The sequence below is a fragment of the Suricata suricatta genome, chromosome 1 (genome assembly GCF_006229205.1).
Source record: "Suricata suricatta isolate VVHF042 chromosome 1, meerkat_22Aug2017_6uvM2_HiC, whole genome shotgun sequence".
Classification (NCBI taxonomy): domain Eukaryota; kingdom Metazoa; phylum Chordata; class Mammalia; order Carnivora; family Herpestidae; genus Suricata; species Suricata suricatta.
The window spans coordinates 12,841,199-12,857,961 of NC_043700.1; the positions used below are offsets into that span (position 1 = coordinate 12,841,199).

At 39.9% G+C, this 16,763-nt stretch overlaps 1 protein-coding gene across 1 annotated transcript in view; it reads left to right on the forward strand.

Moving 5' to 3' along the window:
• Positions 1–16,763, forward strand: part of TENM3 (teneurin transmembrane protein 3) — a 196,423-nt gene that overhangs the window by 141,258 nt on the left and 38,402 nt on the right. Inside the window, exons 16-19 of the mRNA XM_029950079.1 lie at positions 449–592; positions 4,948–5,197; positions 14,689–14,921; positions 16,212–16,366. Of these exons, the coding sequence (XP_029805939.1) occupies positions 449–592; positions 4,948–5,197; positions 14,689–14,921; positions 16,212–16,366 (782 nt within the window). The remainder of the gene's footprint in view (positions 1–448; positions 593–4,947; positions 5,198–14,688; positions 14,922–16,211; positions 16,367–16,763) is intronic.

Below are 16,763 nucleotides of genomic sequence, written 5' to 3' on the forward strand. Positions count from 1 at the left end.
TTACTGTATTGAACCTTACTTATCATAAATATTTTCCACAACCTAATACTCTTGGAAACTGAACCACTCTAATCATTCAAATGGAAAATATAATTTTTAGTTGTTATCATCTGATCACCATCTGGGGCTGATTTATCTGATCTAATTACTTAACCAGGTGCCCAGTCTGGTCTTCATGTTGTGGGGCGAAGCCCTTGTGAAAACGTGATGTGAAGCGGGGAGAAAAATACTAGCTTCCTATCACATCAATAGAAAAATATTGCTTGACGATCGTTTTTAGAAAAACACCTTTTATGTGGTCAAATCTTCTCTTGTAAAATAAACACTCCTCATAACTGAGGAGAAATATAGTGTTAGAACACAACTGTGAGGAAAGCTGTTTCGTGAAAACCAGCAAATTGCTTTTCTTCCTGTACTTAAGATGAACTGTGATTTGTCTTGATTCCAGTGTCCGTCGGATATGAATACGAATCATGTTTGGACTTGACTCTGTGGGAAAAGAGGACCGCCATTTTACAGGGCTATGAATTAGACGCTTCCAACATGGGTGGTTGGACATTAGATAAACATCATGTGTTGGATGTTCAGAATGGTAAGATCTGTTCACAGTTGATACTGTTATCCTTCGAATGGGTTAGATTGTGGCAACATTTCATCCTGTGCATACTGTAGGATTAGAATTAAGCGAAAAAATACAGATTTTCAAAGACTATAGAAGTCTGAAGTGGAAACTACCTAACATTCTTCTCGTGGACTTTGAAACTTTCATATATTCATTACCAAAATAGTTTTCCCATTTGATTGTAAATGACTTTAGCGCTGCACTGGAAGTACTGTCTGTAGTAGGTGTGTCTAATTCTATATGAAGTCCATGAGTTGATCCCTAGTGTTTTGGGAAGGTTTACCAAAAATGGGGTGGGAGGGACCTTTTTAAAAGTAAAGAAAAAATAAAAATCTGTGGACTTTACAGATTTTTTTGTTTTTATCATTTTTAATGTTTATTTATTTTTGAGAGAGACAGAGAGACAGAGACAGAGTGTGAGTGGGGAGGGAGGGGCAGAGAGAGAGGGAGACACAGAATCCGAAGCAGGCTCCAGGCTCTGAGCTGTCAGCACAGAGCCCGATGTGGGGCTCAAACTCACGAACCATGAGATCATGACCAGAGCTGAAGTCAGACTCTCTTTTTTCTTTTAATTTTTTTCAATGTTTTATTTATTTTTGATACAGAGAGAGACAGAGCATGAGAGGGGGAGGGGCAGAGAGAGAAGGAGACACAGAACCGGAAACAGGCTCCAGGCTCTGAGCTAGCTGTCAGCACAGAGCCTGACGTGGGGCTCGAACCCACGAACGTGAGATCATGACCTGAGCCGAAGTCGGAGGCTTAACCGACTGAGCCACCCAGGCGCTCCCACCAAAATGTTTCTAATAGATCTTAATCCTTAAGTAGTCTGAGTATATAGATTTTTCTTTTCAGTTCTTAATTTGTCTGTGAGGAAAAAAAATTGTTTTCCTGCTCAAACTGGGTTCCTATACTCTTATTTAACTTTGTAAATATCAGGAAAAGATACATGAATATTCTGAGAAAAAAATCAAGTATTGAGAGTATTACTTCTAGTAGACCTTACACTGTACGTGAATATGCCTTGGAAAAACATTGTTCAAATATCATAAGCCAAAAGACCAATTATTTTTAAAAATTTGACGAGCTTGATCTCACAAAGAATATCATTGATATTAAACAATTTCTGTTGTCCTCGCGGCCTAACATTTTGCCCACACGCCAGCTACATCTCCGATAACTTATAGGCACTTTTCTAGAAAAGCGGACCCTTAATGCAGCCTGCTCTGGCCACCTATCCTAAACCATGCCGTGGTAGTAACTCTCTCCTCTCCCTTTGCAAATAGCCAGAGAAGGAGATGTCACAGTTTTGGCAAAATCAGCTTGCTTTGACTTTGCAGAGGTTTTGGGAAGGTTCAAAATTTTGAACGGAACATGTAATACAACTACATGTTTATGATTAATGGTCACTTTTTCAGATTAACGTTCCTTTGATATTTGTGCTTTTTATTAAAAAAAAAAATTGTTGTTGGAGCCGGAGAGGGTGCATTTTAAACTTCCAACTGTACTAAATCTGAAGGAGTTTCCAGGTAGTTGTGAACGCCCGTGCCTCACTTCTAGCAGAATCTAGAACTGAGCAAATCAGGAGACGGAGGAAAACCAAACCAGAAAAACCCGCCCCACCTTTCCTCCTCAGCACCTACAGGGTCGAGCTCAGCCCCCACCCAGCTGTGTCCTGGACATCAGCTTGCTTTCGGTTAGCACCCTGGAAGATTGGGGGGAGCAGAGCCAACAGCCAGTGCCACATGCAGCGCATATGTGGGGAAAGGGAGACTCCCAACCAAGGTGGATGCTCCGCATGTCATCTCCAGTCATCGGCGGTGCCAGGAGCAGTGGGCTTTCACGCTGTCATGGTAGGGACACAGGGCTTAATCGTGGTCTTGCGAGATGCAAAGCCAAATGTGCTCATGGCTGCCCTTGATTAGAGAACGTGAAATTATACTTCATGGCGTCTGACAGTGTGCGGGATTCCTTCTGAAGTTCTTTATAAACAAAAGCAGGGCAGCCCTTCTAGAAGCATTTTAGAATATAAGGTACAGTTTGCAACCAGTTAGCTCCAGGATTTCACTGAGAGATGATGAATCAGTAGGGGGTCTACAAGCAAAGAGCTCCAGGAAGAAACTTTTTTATGTCATAAAAGCATAACCCAACACTGAGTACAGGATTTGGGTGGATTTGAGAAACTTGTACATAGTCTGTATATGTATAGAATGAAAATACACACACACACACACACACACACACACACACACACACTCTTTCTTTCTACCAGAGTATATGTAGTTCACTTTTATTAAAATATCAAGTCAGATGTAAAAACTGACTACCCAAAATTCTGTCCTCCAAAAAATGCTATAAATTATAAAATATATGTCGTCTTAAAATGTGCGGTAACCTAATTCATGGGGTAAACCGATTGTGATTTCAAATTTTCTCCAAGAACAGTTTGACAAGGAGTGGCTTTTCAAAGTGACATGTGTCTCATTGAATAAACAAAGTGATTTGTAATCATGACAAGGTGAATGAGCTGTGAACACATTTGGAAGAAGAAGAGAAGGCAAAAATGGAGACAGTGACAGGTGTCTGTGCAGGCCTGGAACATGAAAGTAAATATTCTAATGTTCGTCCTTTTGTTCTGTCATAATAGAGGAGAATCGTGAAGGACCAGTGGTTTAAAATAATGACTGAGTAAATCAGGCTCCGCAAAGCAGTAAGCTGACTCGTAGGACTCTCTGGATGAAAATTATAGACCTGACTCATACAGAAAATTGTAGGTCCCTAATTGTCAAATAATGTAATCACAGAAAGAAGGATCTTAGGTATCATTAATATAATTCTTTGAATATTCAAGGCAAAAGGCTTTTCATATGTTGTTATTATCTGGCCTTACTTAGATTATTTTTCTTAAATTTGAGGAAACCTGTTTTATCTTCCGTGGTTTCTCGATGTAAATGCTCTGTGGTTATTACATCACTCAAGTAGCAGAGCATTCAAAAAGTAATCCTGGGATCCACCGAAAAGCGTGCTGAGCTCTAAGAGGAACATAATTATTCCGATCTCTTCTTCACTTCAAAATTATCCAAATTGGGAGGAAAAAACCACTTTCTTGTGTTTCCTGTTTGTACTTCCAGGGGATTGAGTCTTTTAACAGTATCTCTGCTAAAAAGTGTAAGCACTGGCTTGAAGAACTGCTTTGAAATAGAGAACGTTCAGTAAATATATAACAGGTACAACTTCCAAACTCAAAGTAGCAGGTGGTTTATACAGATAATAACACGCTGAGAAGCATCCTGAAATAGGCACGGAGCAGTCACGGCTGACCATCCAGTGTACATCGGACCAAAATGAAACCATTGATCTGATCTGTATATAAGAATGGTAAATGAATAAGATAAGAACCTCAAATCACGTTTCTAACTATGAAAGTGTTCAGTATTCATTTGGGATTTTGTCTCAGATTTTCACTAAAGACTAATGGAGCAGACTGACATTTTGTCTTCTTAAAATCATCGGCACTTTCATGCCTTAAAACAGAAGTCTCTTCAATAAATTACCCTTTCATCATAGTTTCATTGTGTTTGGAATTTTGGATCACTGCATCCATAGACATCCTCGTGTCGAATCAGAGTATAACCCAGAAGAGTATTCTTAGATAGCATAGCAGTATATATGAGGTTTAATATATGTTTTCTAATTTTATCTTCTATAAAATATTTTTAAACTCTTTCAAAATCGGTGATAAACTCATAGAAAAGGTATTCCTATTTGTGGTACACATTTTTTATTGGATTAACACGTAATATTTTTAACATCACTCAGCAGTTAGGTAAACTTATTACTCCCTGAAGAACTCGGTTGCATATTAGAATCATCTGGAGGGTTTTTTCAAAGGTCACCTCCTCCCCAGACTAATGAAATCAGAATCTTTCAAGATAAGATCCAAGCATCAGTCATTTTTGTTAGCTCCCCAGTCAGTTCCAGCGTGTAACAAAGTTTGAGAAGTGACAATTTCTCAATTGTCTCCATTGTCACCGATGTTGACAAGTTGGGCTTTTCATTTCCCTGGTGAATCCTGTTTCTCTTACCAGCCCCTTCCTTAAATTCGTAACACACATCATTTGTTGTATATATCCTATGTGTTTTGTCAAATAATATTTCACACAAGGTACGTGAGTTCTTGTTTTGTCCTTTCCTCTAGAACGTTAAAGAAGAGTTTGCCCAGTCTGTATCCTCAAAGCACTGAAGTATAGTTAAATCTACAGTGGACATGGTGACTTTTCATCTTTCTATGGTTTTATCCCAGGAAAAATGCATTTTATGTCTTCCAGGCATCCTGTACAAGGGAAACGGGGAAAACCAGTTTATCTCCCAGCAGCCTCCGGTCGTGAGTAGCATCATGGGCAACGGCCGAAGGCGCAGCATCTCCTGCCCAAGCTGCAATGGTCAGGCCGACGGTAATAAACTGTTGGCTCCAGTTGCGTTAGCTTGTGGGACCGATGGCAGCCTGTACGTAGGGGATTTCAACTACGTTCGGCGAATATTCCCCTCCGGAAACGTAACAAGCGTTTTAGAACTCAGGTATGTCTTCCCTTAATTGGGGGTTGTTGCTGTTGTTGTTAAGATTTTATTTTTAAGTAATCTCTACACCCCATGTGGGGCTCAAACCTACAACCCTGAGATCAAGAATTGTATGCTCTACTGACTGAACTAGCCAGGCACCCCCTTCATTTGGGATTTTAACCATAGCCAAGCATGCCTTTATTTTTTTTCTAAAGTGTTCAATCTAATGTACCAGTGTATTTCATTAAGTATACCTTCCCAATGTTTAAAATTCTCCTTAGAAGTTAGACTCTTGGTTAAGTTAGGAAAAGCATATATGTAATATATATATATATGTATATATATATATATGTATGTATATATATATACACACACTATGCCATAAGTGTATAAAAGAGCATAAAATCACCCAAGATATAAAATGTCTCACTGATTCCACGGCATTTTATATGCTCCAAGAGAATAGAACAATGATTTTTAAATTCCTTTAGTTGTCTTTAGAATAACCTCATGATATAGGTCATTAGTCTTTTATTTCACATCTGTTGAAATTTAAGAGAGAAAATATCTCCCTGCAATATGAGCACATAATAGTAAATGAACTAACACTGTAACTTTCCAATAGGATATTGGACCATCACGAGTTAGTTAACCCATTAGTTATAACCCCAGTAGTTAAAGTAATCAATTGTTGCTTTGCAGTGTTCATTGAAGTGATTATGAAAATCATCCTATTCTGTAAATCATTTGTTAAGCTGTGGCCTCCAAAATTCATTTCCAGTGTTATTTCTACTTAAGCTGATGATTTTCCATACAAATGATTAAAATCTCAGTTTGTGACTCATTATTATATTTTAGAAACTTTTTCTAACTGTGCTTTTTTTTTCCCCACCTTTTTTTATCTGCTTCCACCAAGAAATAAAGATTTTAGACATAGGTAAGCATCTTGCTGAAAGGTTACTATATATTTTCAAATGTCCTTTTTCCACTTGGATGTGAGTCTCTGACATTGTTTCCTAAGAATATGTCATCATGAGAGAGGAAAGTCAGTATCACAGAACATCGAAGGAGTTAAAACTACTTAAATGAGCCATTATCGTGCAGTATATTGCAAATTATATGATGCAGTATCACCTGCAAGGCTATTTTTAGATTGGTTAGTAAATAAATTTTGTCACAAAAAAATACCATAATGCACATCTCTATGTAAGAAACCGACTTCTCAGCATCAGTTACCGGCTCACGTAATCTAAGCCATATGGGACAGAAGAACATTTGAAATGCAGTAGGAGAGGCTCAGGCAGGGCTAGTTTCAACAGTAATAAGAGAGATCTTATTTATTGGGCTCAACGCTTATTCCATTTGGGAGTTTCTAAGAAAAAGAATCTCAACATAGTTTACTTAGACAAATATGTACAAACAATGGGGATCCTGTGTTCCCTGGGCCCTCGCTGGGCTTGGAAGGAACCCACACAAGGAAACCCTAACACTCACCCTTTGTTAACCTTCTGGTAAATTCGTCACTGCTATAGTTTATATTTTCCCAAGCCAGATTTGAGTTTTAAGACGTAATGTTTTCATTGACGTTAGTATGAAGGAAAAGACTTTCCTCCAAGCTGACAATGAGTATAGTTGAAGCAAGTATGTTGTCTCAGATGTTCTATGTGCCATGGATACTTAGCTAGAGAAGGTAAAAGTTTGTGCATGGACACTTCTGATCGAAAAACTCTCCCCAGGACCAAAAAAAAAAAAAAAAAGAGTATATTTCGAGGTAAAGCTCGCCCAAAAAAGCAAGCCATATTGGAAATTCTGCATCAAGTTTGGCCAGTATAATATCTAAGAAGAAGATGAATCAGATGGAAAAAGAAGCGACAGCTTATGTGAGGTCCTTGAGATGACTAAATCACCATAACCCCTTTAAACTGTGGTGTGGGGATTGACAACTAGGAAATAAAAAGCAAAGTTCTGCTGGAGGATGAGTAGCTGTTGAATCTCAGTATGGCCAGGAATGGTCCCATGACCTTTTCCTGAGACCCCCTATCGATCTTGTGCGATCAGCTAGTAGTTCGGTCACATGCTAAAATTAGCACGACATCTCTTCAGACTGTTGCACATGCAGAGCTCTGCTATTAGAAAACATGGCAGGATATCAAAATTTTTCTGGCCTTGCCTTCTTGGTAACTGGAGAAGAGAGGAAAGACAAAGTGTGGACACCAGCTCAATGTGAAGATGCTGCAGCCAAGACAGAAAAAACTACCAAAGAGGCTGCTTTTATTGCAGATCTGCACTGTAGTCCTTAGGATTACAGATGAGGTCTTGGAGGCTCCAGGAAGTTACTTTTCTTCCCTAAGAAACATAAGTGAGGAATGGCGAGCAGAGATCTGAACCACTCTGAACAGTGTGTTCATTCCACGACACCACCGAGCTAGTGTTTGTGTGTCCAAATGGCTAGGTTTCTACGAGATAATTACCTGGGTACTTAAAAAGCTAAATTTATTTCATAATCATTTGACAAATTATATAGAGCTATAATCTTTTTCTCTGGAAGAAAAACTACATTGATTAGAGGTGAGAGCTACATTATTATTAACAGTACTTTATAATATGAGCTCATTACGTACTAACTCATGGTGTTTGGCAGTGATACTCATTGTAATCCCTCTCTCATGATCCTCCTTAACCTTTCTCCTCTGTGTGTTATCCTGGCTAAATCAGAGCTACCGCATTTCCTTCCTGACCCTGCATGTAAACGACACTGGGTTTTATATTGATATTCATCCTTGCTTTGTCAGTGTTGACTGATCACTCACCATGTACGAGGCACTTTGACAAATAGGAATATAAGAAAATCCATGCTTTCAGAACTCACAGTCTAGTGGGGAAACGAGATATGTATGTAATAGACTAAGGATCATCCTTGGAATCATTCTTTGATGCTTCATTATATCCATGGCTTGTACTGTGAGAGTAATTCTGTAGAGAAAGAAATTGCTGGGCGATATGGGCATGGTAAGAGAAAGTTCCCTGGAAGGTTGATATTTGACCTACATCTAAAAACGAAGTCTGTTTAAACAGAGCAACAGGAAGACAGGCCTGAAGAAGGAATCTAGAACAAGTGAAGTTACCAGGGGTTATGAAAGGCATGAGTAAGACATGTTCTGAGAGTAATCAGATTTACCTGGATGGAACAGGGGATCCGTGGGGGTAATAACAAAAGATACAGGTAGAAAGCCAGGGTAGGGTCAGACTGCTTAGGGCCTTGAGTGCTCTAAGGGATTACTCTTCTGTCGTATAGGACAACAGAGAGCGTAGGGAAACATTTTCTGATCTTGAACAAGATGGCGTCTTACTCAAAATGGCCTTTTGGGAAGAGGACTCTAATATCAGTGTTTAGGATGATTTGAGGATCAGTTAGAAAGCTGTTGCCTAAAACCATGAGATGCTAGGTACCTAAGTTAGTATGGCTGGCACTGAGGAAATCAACCCATTAAATAAAGGAAGATGGGGAAAGACACATTGTATGTGGGTGGTAAGGAAGAAGACGTAGAAAATATCCAAGGTCTTTGAGCCCAAGTCACCAATGAAATGACAAATATAGGGATTCCATTTGTTTAATAGCCAAGTAATCAAAATTGACTTCACAAAAGCAAGATATTTTGACTTACTAGAACTTCTCTATGTAGCTCAAAAAATTAAAACTCTTTTCACATGCCTCTTTCTATGTGCCTACTGATGTTATCCTAGAGGCTAGGATCCTGATGGCTTTCTTCTTATCCCCACTTTCATGGCTAGCATAAAATTCATGAAGGGCTTAGGAACAGATGATAGGAGGAGAAAGAAATTGAAAAATGTGTCTAAATATGCAAAAATGAACAGTGTAGTCAGTTAACGATTAATTAGTGTATAAAAATGCATGCTTCTTCAAAAAAAAATGCATGCTTCTGGTCCCCTTCCTGTGTTCCCAATACTCACTAATTGAACTGATGGAGGAAATAATTAACAAAAATAGGGAATAGCAAAATCAAGTAAAAAGACATAGAGTTTTCTTTATTTTAAAATTTGAAGTAGTCCCATCATACCAAATTTCGTAAGTACTGTCAGGATATTGTATCAAATAAAAGTCTCTAGCTGGACTCTAATGAATGAATAGGTATAAATACTGCTCAATCAATATATTAAATTTTTTACATGAATGGAAATTCTTAAAATGTAAGTTTCTCTTAGCTCTGCTAAACATTTCCCACTCTGATGTTTATGAGTTTGATAAGAGACTCCTTTTGTAGGTAGTAAATTTTAGGTTATCCCTGTTCTGATTCCTCAAAATTCCAAAATAAAGGAACTTAAATTCATCAACTAATACCAGCCCAGAGGCAGTAGAGCATGCAGGACTAAAAATCAACTTTGTGAATTTTATATGACCAATTAAAAGATCAAAGAAGGTGCCAATCACAGGTCTTGTGAACTTGAATCAATTAACGTTTAGATACAAAATTATAAAAGCTTGATTCAGCACTTCTTGGCTTCATGTTTAAAAATCAAACAGGCACAGAAATACCACATCCCAGAGCCCTGCTTGCAAAATCTAAACAGTCATCATTGCCAGAAAAGAGGCATTTTATTGTTCTACGTAAATATAATTTATGCTTTTTTGTGTCCTAAGGGTTATGGCTCAATTTCCAATAAAAGGATTAAAGTGCTAGTGATCAATATTCTATAGCTTGTTCTTTGCAAATATTTCTCTAGTCTGAGAAGTTGAATTACGACAAAACGAATAAGCAAATCTAGTGTGCGTGTCCATGGGGCAGGACCATGGGGAAGTCCCCCTGGCGATTGTGGTGACCTAGGCAATGAAGGGCGAGTTCATTGGGCAGTATGCTAAAAGTTCTCAACTTGCTTTGATTTGGCTACTGTTAGTCAAAATCGTCATGTTCTTTTCAGCCTTTCTGAAATGAAAACCCTGATCAATTGTACCAGAAAGGCCTTGTACCTCTCCTGCCGAACAGATTCCCTCAAACCATGAGTTTTGGTTTTTTGAATAATCCATTTATTTTTTGAGAGAGTGAGCGAGCGAGCGAGAGCCAGGGAAGGGCAGAAAACGAGAGTGACTGAGAATCCGAAGCAGGATCCAGGCCCTGAGCTGTCAGCACAGAGCCTGATGCAGAGCTCAAACCAACAGACTGTGAGATCATAACCTGAGCCGAAGTCAGTTGCTTAACCGACTGAGTCCCCCACACCCCAAAGCATGCATTTTATAAGTCCTCCACTCCAGCTACCAGCAGCCAACCGCACTCAGTCATTGTAGCCTTACATTTCCACGTGAGGTGTGCTACTGACCTAAAAACTTGCACACTGACCTCTCCAGGGCTTTAGCTTCTCAGGAAGTTGGAGCACAAGTACTAACTCATTCTATCAGAAAACTGGCAGGCACCCTTGAATCCCAGACCCATCCCATAATTGCTCGGAGCTTCTCTGCCTCTAGTCAGCCACCTGAGATGTTCCAAATGTTCCTTTTTCTTTTAGTGCTTTGGTCCTGATCCCTCTTTTCCTTTAAAAGGGCATGGGCTCCCAGAACCAGCCCTAATTTTCCATGCTAGGCTGCACTGCAAACAATCTATCCAGTTCTCTTTTCCTACCATCCTGCGGGGAATATTCCCAGAGGTACATTCTCTTCTCCAGGGCCGCATACCCTTCCTCCACATTGGTTATTCTGGACAGTGGAGCTGTGTGCAAAATTAGAGCTTTCATTTGGCAGACATTCTTAAAATCATCGACATATGTTGTTCAATTTAGAAATTTCCATGTCTTCGGAGAGGAAGACGCTTTGGAACAGGAAGTCACCAATATAAGCACCACTTTGGACATTGTTTTATTACCGTCGCCCTGGAATAAAGCTGATGTCCATCACGGCAACGCTAAGGACTTTAATGTCCATTATTTTTGCACCAAGAAAACTCCTGTCCTGTAGCTCAAGGGGCCACCTCAAAAATTCGTTGTCTTATTTTCAAAAAGAGACATATCAAAATTGTGTAGAATTTTTTTACACAATTCATCAGGATCCTACAGTTTCTATTCTCCTTTATTGTAAAGTCATGATTTATATAGTTAGAACTGCTCAGAACTGAAATTCTCCCACGTACCCTATTAAATGAGAAAAGCAAGGTGCAGAATAGCATAATGGCTTTTGTGCAAAAATCTGTGTGTGTCTATAAATAGAGATTCTTTTAGGGCATGTGCTTTATTATCATGGAATATTGGAGATAAGGGTGAGGGAGATTTCTTCCACTGTTCGTCTTGTACAGGTCTGGACAGTTTATGGTTCTAAGTGAGTTATGTGGACAGGGAGATCATGATCTGAGTTTTTGGTTGTTTTTATATTTTTATATATCTTTGGATTGAAGAATTGTGTTAAAATTCTTAATTTTTAAAACTGTCTCCTAGCAGTTGCTCTTGAAGGATTTTTTCCCGAAATAGCCTTTTCAGCAGATATTTTAGAAAAGATCTGTAAAGAGGGTAGAAATGACTTCATGATTAGGTCCCGCTATCCCAGGCTTCTGGTAAAGGATGTCACTTAAATGAATAATTCTGCATATTACCCTCCACTTGAAAAATTACTGAATATTCCCAGAGTACCCCCAAACAAAGGTCTTTGTCCTTGAGCCAAATCATATGTATTTGAAGACCAAGTCATCTTGCTTTGAAAATTCAGAGGAAAAATTGACTCTAGTAGTACAACCCTGAGACACACAAAGACCCTGGCATGGTCTCATGGATCCGGGATCTTTCCCCTCTTGGTACATGTAAAAGGAAGAGAGACTTCTTGATACTATGTTCTTAAAAGTGACCTTGCAGCTTCATAAAGGTATTTCATATGAATCCTTGACTCCAGCTGAATTTACATTGGATTGCATTATTCATTTACCTTTATCATCATTACCCTGGAAACAATTCAAAGTGCATGTGGAAAGAAGGGTCTGCAGTGTTTTAACAGTTTAGGATACTCTCGCCTGAGAGCAGGACCGAGGAAACAAATTTGAACCTTTTCAGAAAGCTAGTTGTACGCTCGTTGGCTAAGGATAATCGTCGCACCTCTATACTGTGTAGAGTCAGCAGGGTAAAGACGTACTGCACCCCAATGGGAGGCAGGAAGGAAGCCGATGTTAAGAACGGCTCTTGCTTGTTGCATATGTATTACGTACCAGGCACTGTTCTGAGCATTTTATCTGTATTAGCTCATGTCACCCTCTCAGCATCCTATGAAATATGTATTATTATTATCACCTTTCCAGATAAGGAATCTGAGGCACAGATAAGCTAAATAACTTGCTCAAGGTCATACAGTTTAGGGAGGGAGGGAGGATTCAGACCCAGGCAGTCTGGTCCAGAGCTCATGCTCATAGATACACAACGAACAGGAAAATGAAGCGTGTGTGTGTGTGTGTGTGTGTGTGTGTGTGTGTGTGTGCATGTGTGTGCACGCGCACGCGTGCTTTCATAACTAGCTGTATGACTGTTTCTAATTAGTATATAGTTGGGGAGCTAGGAAAGATAAAGAAGTCTTTCCACAATGGTATTTCAGAATAGACCCAGTTTGATTGAGTTGCATTAAAAGCACCAACCGTATACCTAAAAGACCAGCTCTGTCAATATCAGGCTGTTGATAGGTGGGGGTCGGATCTCTTAAAATTACTCTGAAGATTATATCACTTCACTACAAAGTGATAACTCCCACAGTAAGGAACACGATATGTCTATGCATTTAAAATGTCAGGTGTCCACTTAGAAAAGTGCTACAGTGACACTTCATGTGGCCAGTGGTCCATAGCCCGGGGGTTCTGAAAGTGGCCTCGTCTCCAGTGACTTGCGTCTCTCGGAGTCCTTTGTTTCACTGTTCACCCTCTCACACTTATTTACACACTCAAGACCTCTTGCTCAGATATGTCTCTTGTCACTAAAAGATATGGAAGGGTAGGAAGGAGACCCGAAACCAGGAAGTGTTCAAGTCTTCGCATGTTTCACGGTTTCCATGTGAGTCCATTTCACAGCCAGAGGCTTCAGAGCTCCAGAGGGTCTCCACAGACTCCGCGTGTGGCCAGCTCTGTGCTCACATGTGCACACGACGTGAGACACACTCAGGAAACCAAGAACTAGCTATTTTAACAGGAGACTCTCACGGGGGCCGTGAAGTACACATATCCACCACTTTAAAAGGAAGCACATTAAGTCATGAGAATTGTGTTCATTAGAACCTAATAATCACGGGAAAATCACTACACCGTCTTTTCAAACAAATATTTTTCATATGGTTAGATTTATCCTACATCTTTTAGCTATTCACTTATAAAACAAATGTAGACAAGCATAAAAGTGGGGATGGGGATAGAGGAGAGAGAGAAGGAAAGTATGAGAATCAAAGAGTAAAAAACCAAGTTTGTCATGAAGATCATGTAGAATCCATTTGCCTGTGGACATCTTTAGGTCAGGACACCAAATTGTTTAAACTCTTTTTAGAATCTTTTTTTCCAGAAAGCAGTATTTGCACATGGTACAAAATCCCATTAATCCTAAGAATGTGCTGTTGAGTGTTTATCAGGAGATGAACTCCTTAATTCTCACTAAGCGTCATAATTTGTCCATTCCTTGGTAATGTCAGTCTTCCCATATTTCACCGGTGACAGGACATAGAAGAGTTTACATTTGTGTTACTTTATACGTGTCAAATTGAGGCACTGTGTTCTGTGAATAAAAGCCTGCATCTCACCAAATTCATAGACTGGTCTTAAGGCAGCTTAATTTACAACTTGTACAGTAAACCTGCCAGAGAGATCTACCCTTCTGGCTCACTGCAGTAGGCCAGCATCTGAGACAGCCCTGCACTTGTGAATGACCTCATTTTAGTATCGAACCCCTGTAGCTCAGGACAGACACTGTAACTGCATCGATGGCCCTCCTGGATGACGATAGAGCCACGAAGGCAGACACAACACTGTATTTTGTCAGGGGCAGGTGTTCGTGTGGTTTGGATTTGCAGCAAGACGGGCGAATTCCCTAGGAGGAGGTGTGAGTGAAATCAGTAGTGTGTCCTACCTCGCTGCGGCTTGATACGGACACCCTTCCCCTGGAGTAAACTTTATGTCTATCACTCAAGAGCAATTTATTAATGGCTTTTCATTGATCCAAAAGGATTTAGAGAACTTGCTTCTTTGTTTTAGGCTAGAAGCATTCCCTTCTGAAGGGAATGGTTTTCCAAGATGGCTCTTTTAATAAGTTTAGTAAATTAAATGCTCAGCAACCGGCAAAGCAAGCAAGCAATCCTTTCAGAGCTTGCCTCCAATCCTTTTCCGCCCTTCTTTGAAGTCGTTATTAAATATGCTGTTCGTTTTCCAGTCTTTAATAATGGATTTCAGTGTATAATCAGGTCCCCATGAACTGTTTTATTTTGCCTTTCGTTTTCCCCCCGTGCGTTAGGAGTAACTGCCTTGTGATGTTTACGTGTGGTCCTTTTCTTACAGTAGCAACCCAGCTCATAGATACTACCTGGCGACTGATCCGGTCACAGGAAATTTGTATGTTTCTGACACTAACACCCGCAGAATCTATCGCCCAAAGTCACTGACGGGGACAAAAGATTTGACTAAAAATGCCGAAGTGGTGGCGGGCACGGGGGAGCAGTGCCTTCCGTTTGATGAAGCCAGATGTGGAGACGGAGGGAAGGCTCTGGAAGCGACACTCATGAGTCCCAAAGGTACTGGCATGAATCAGTTTGAGGATTTCTTTTTATTGAAAAAAGAAAGAAAGAAAGAAAATCCAGTTACTGCCTGATTGTGTTTAATGCTGACTCTAACGTTTTCCCCTCAACTGTGCTCTAGAAAGCTGTTTCACATCCAGAGTTTTAAAAAGCCATTTGGCGTAAAACTGCAAGAATCCTAAGTTGATTTTACAGTAAATACCGGGTTCTTGGCATTTTTTTTTTTATCACACACCCATTTTTTTCACCGTTTCAAAGAAGAAAGCAACGAGTCCGTATTATTCAGGTCACATCCTGTTAAACTTCAAGGAAGTGTCCACATTCTTTCATTGTCCTGGAATTTCTTTGTCATGAATGAGTCCCAGGCCTCTTTAAAAGCCATCACTAAGCAACCATATTAGTCCTCACCCAGTCTGGAGCTATTAAACTTTTGTTTCTATGCCATGGGAAAAAATGCTTGCTGGGAGGAATTTCTAGAGGTGACAAGGGCTAAGATTCTGTGTGATGAAGGTTTCTAGCTTATTTAAACCAGTTGGGACTGACTCCTTGCTCCTGTATTATTCCATTCATTAGGATGTTTTTTGGTTTGGGGCTTTTTCTTTTTCATTATAGCTAGCAACTGCTCTGTGAATGAGGACTGGAAAAAAGCATTCATGTACTGAATTATTCATAATAGCAAATTTCATTGTAACAAGGTCAACAGAACACTAACCTTGGCTTAGATCTATTTTTGTTAGACTACAGTTACTCTTAAGTTCAGAGTAACAGAATTTGACCTGTTTCTACCGTTGATAGACAACAGCATTATACAGATGTTACTATTTTACACTTAAAACTCAGGTAAAGCCTGTCTGATTAGTATACTAAGTGGAGACTCTTACAAATGTGGGTTATTTATTACATTTTATGTTGATTTGTGTCATAAACGCCTCTGTTAAGACCGTGGGGGAGGTGAAGGGGGGGAAAAAGTTAAAGAGAGGGAGGGAGGCAAACCAAAGAGACTCTTAAATACTGAGAACAAACTGAGGGTTGGTGGGGGCGGAGGGGAAAATGTGTGATGGGCATTGAGGGAGGGTACTTTTTGGGATGAGCACTGAGTGTTTTATGGAAACCAATTTGACAATAAATTATACTAATTTTTTTTTAAATGCCTCCTGGCTTTTCCTAATATATTTGCAATCTACATATCACCCATGTTATTCCTGGGGATGAACGTTGCCTTTAATGACGGGCCTAAAAATGAATCACATTTGAAACATTGGTAACACTTACCTTCTCTTGAAAAAGGAATGGCCATTGATAAGAATGGATTGATCTACTTTGTTGATGGAACCATGATCAGAAAAGTTGATCAGAATGGGGTCATATCCACTCTCCTGGGCTCTAACGATCTGACTTCAGCCAGGCCCTTAACTTGTGACACCAGTATGCACATCAGTCAGGTACTTAAAATATCAAGCTGCCTTGTTTGTTTTTTCCTCAGTGTCTTGATGTACTAGGTCAGTGGTCTGTGATGGCCCCGTGTTGAATTGGATATGTCATGTGTGGTGTTAGTTACAATAAAGCTGTTCTATTCAAGTGTATCTCAGAGGGCGCCTGGGTGGCTCAGTCGGTTAAGCATCCAATTCTTGGTTTCTGCTCAGGTCATGATCTCACAGTTTTGTGAGTCTGAGCCCCACCTCAGGCTCTGTGCTGATCTTGCAAAAGCTGCTTGAGAGTCCCTCCCTCCCTCCCTCCCTCCCTCCCTCTCTCTCTCTCTCTCTCTCTCTCTCTCTCTCTCTGCCCCTCTCCTGCTCATGCTGTCTCTCGCTCTCAAAAATAAATAAATATACTTTTCTA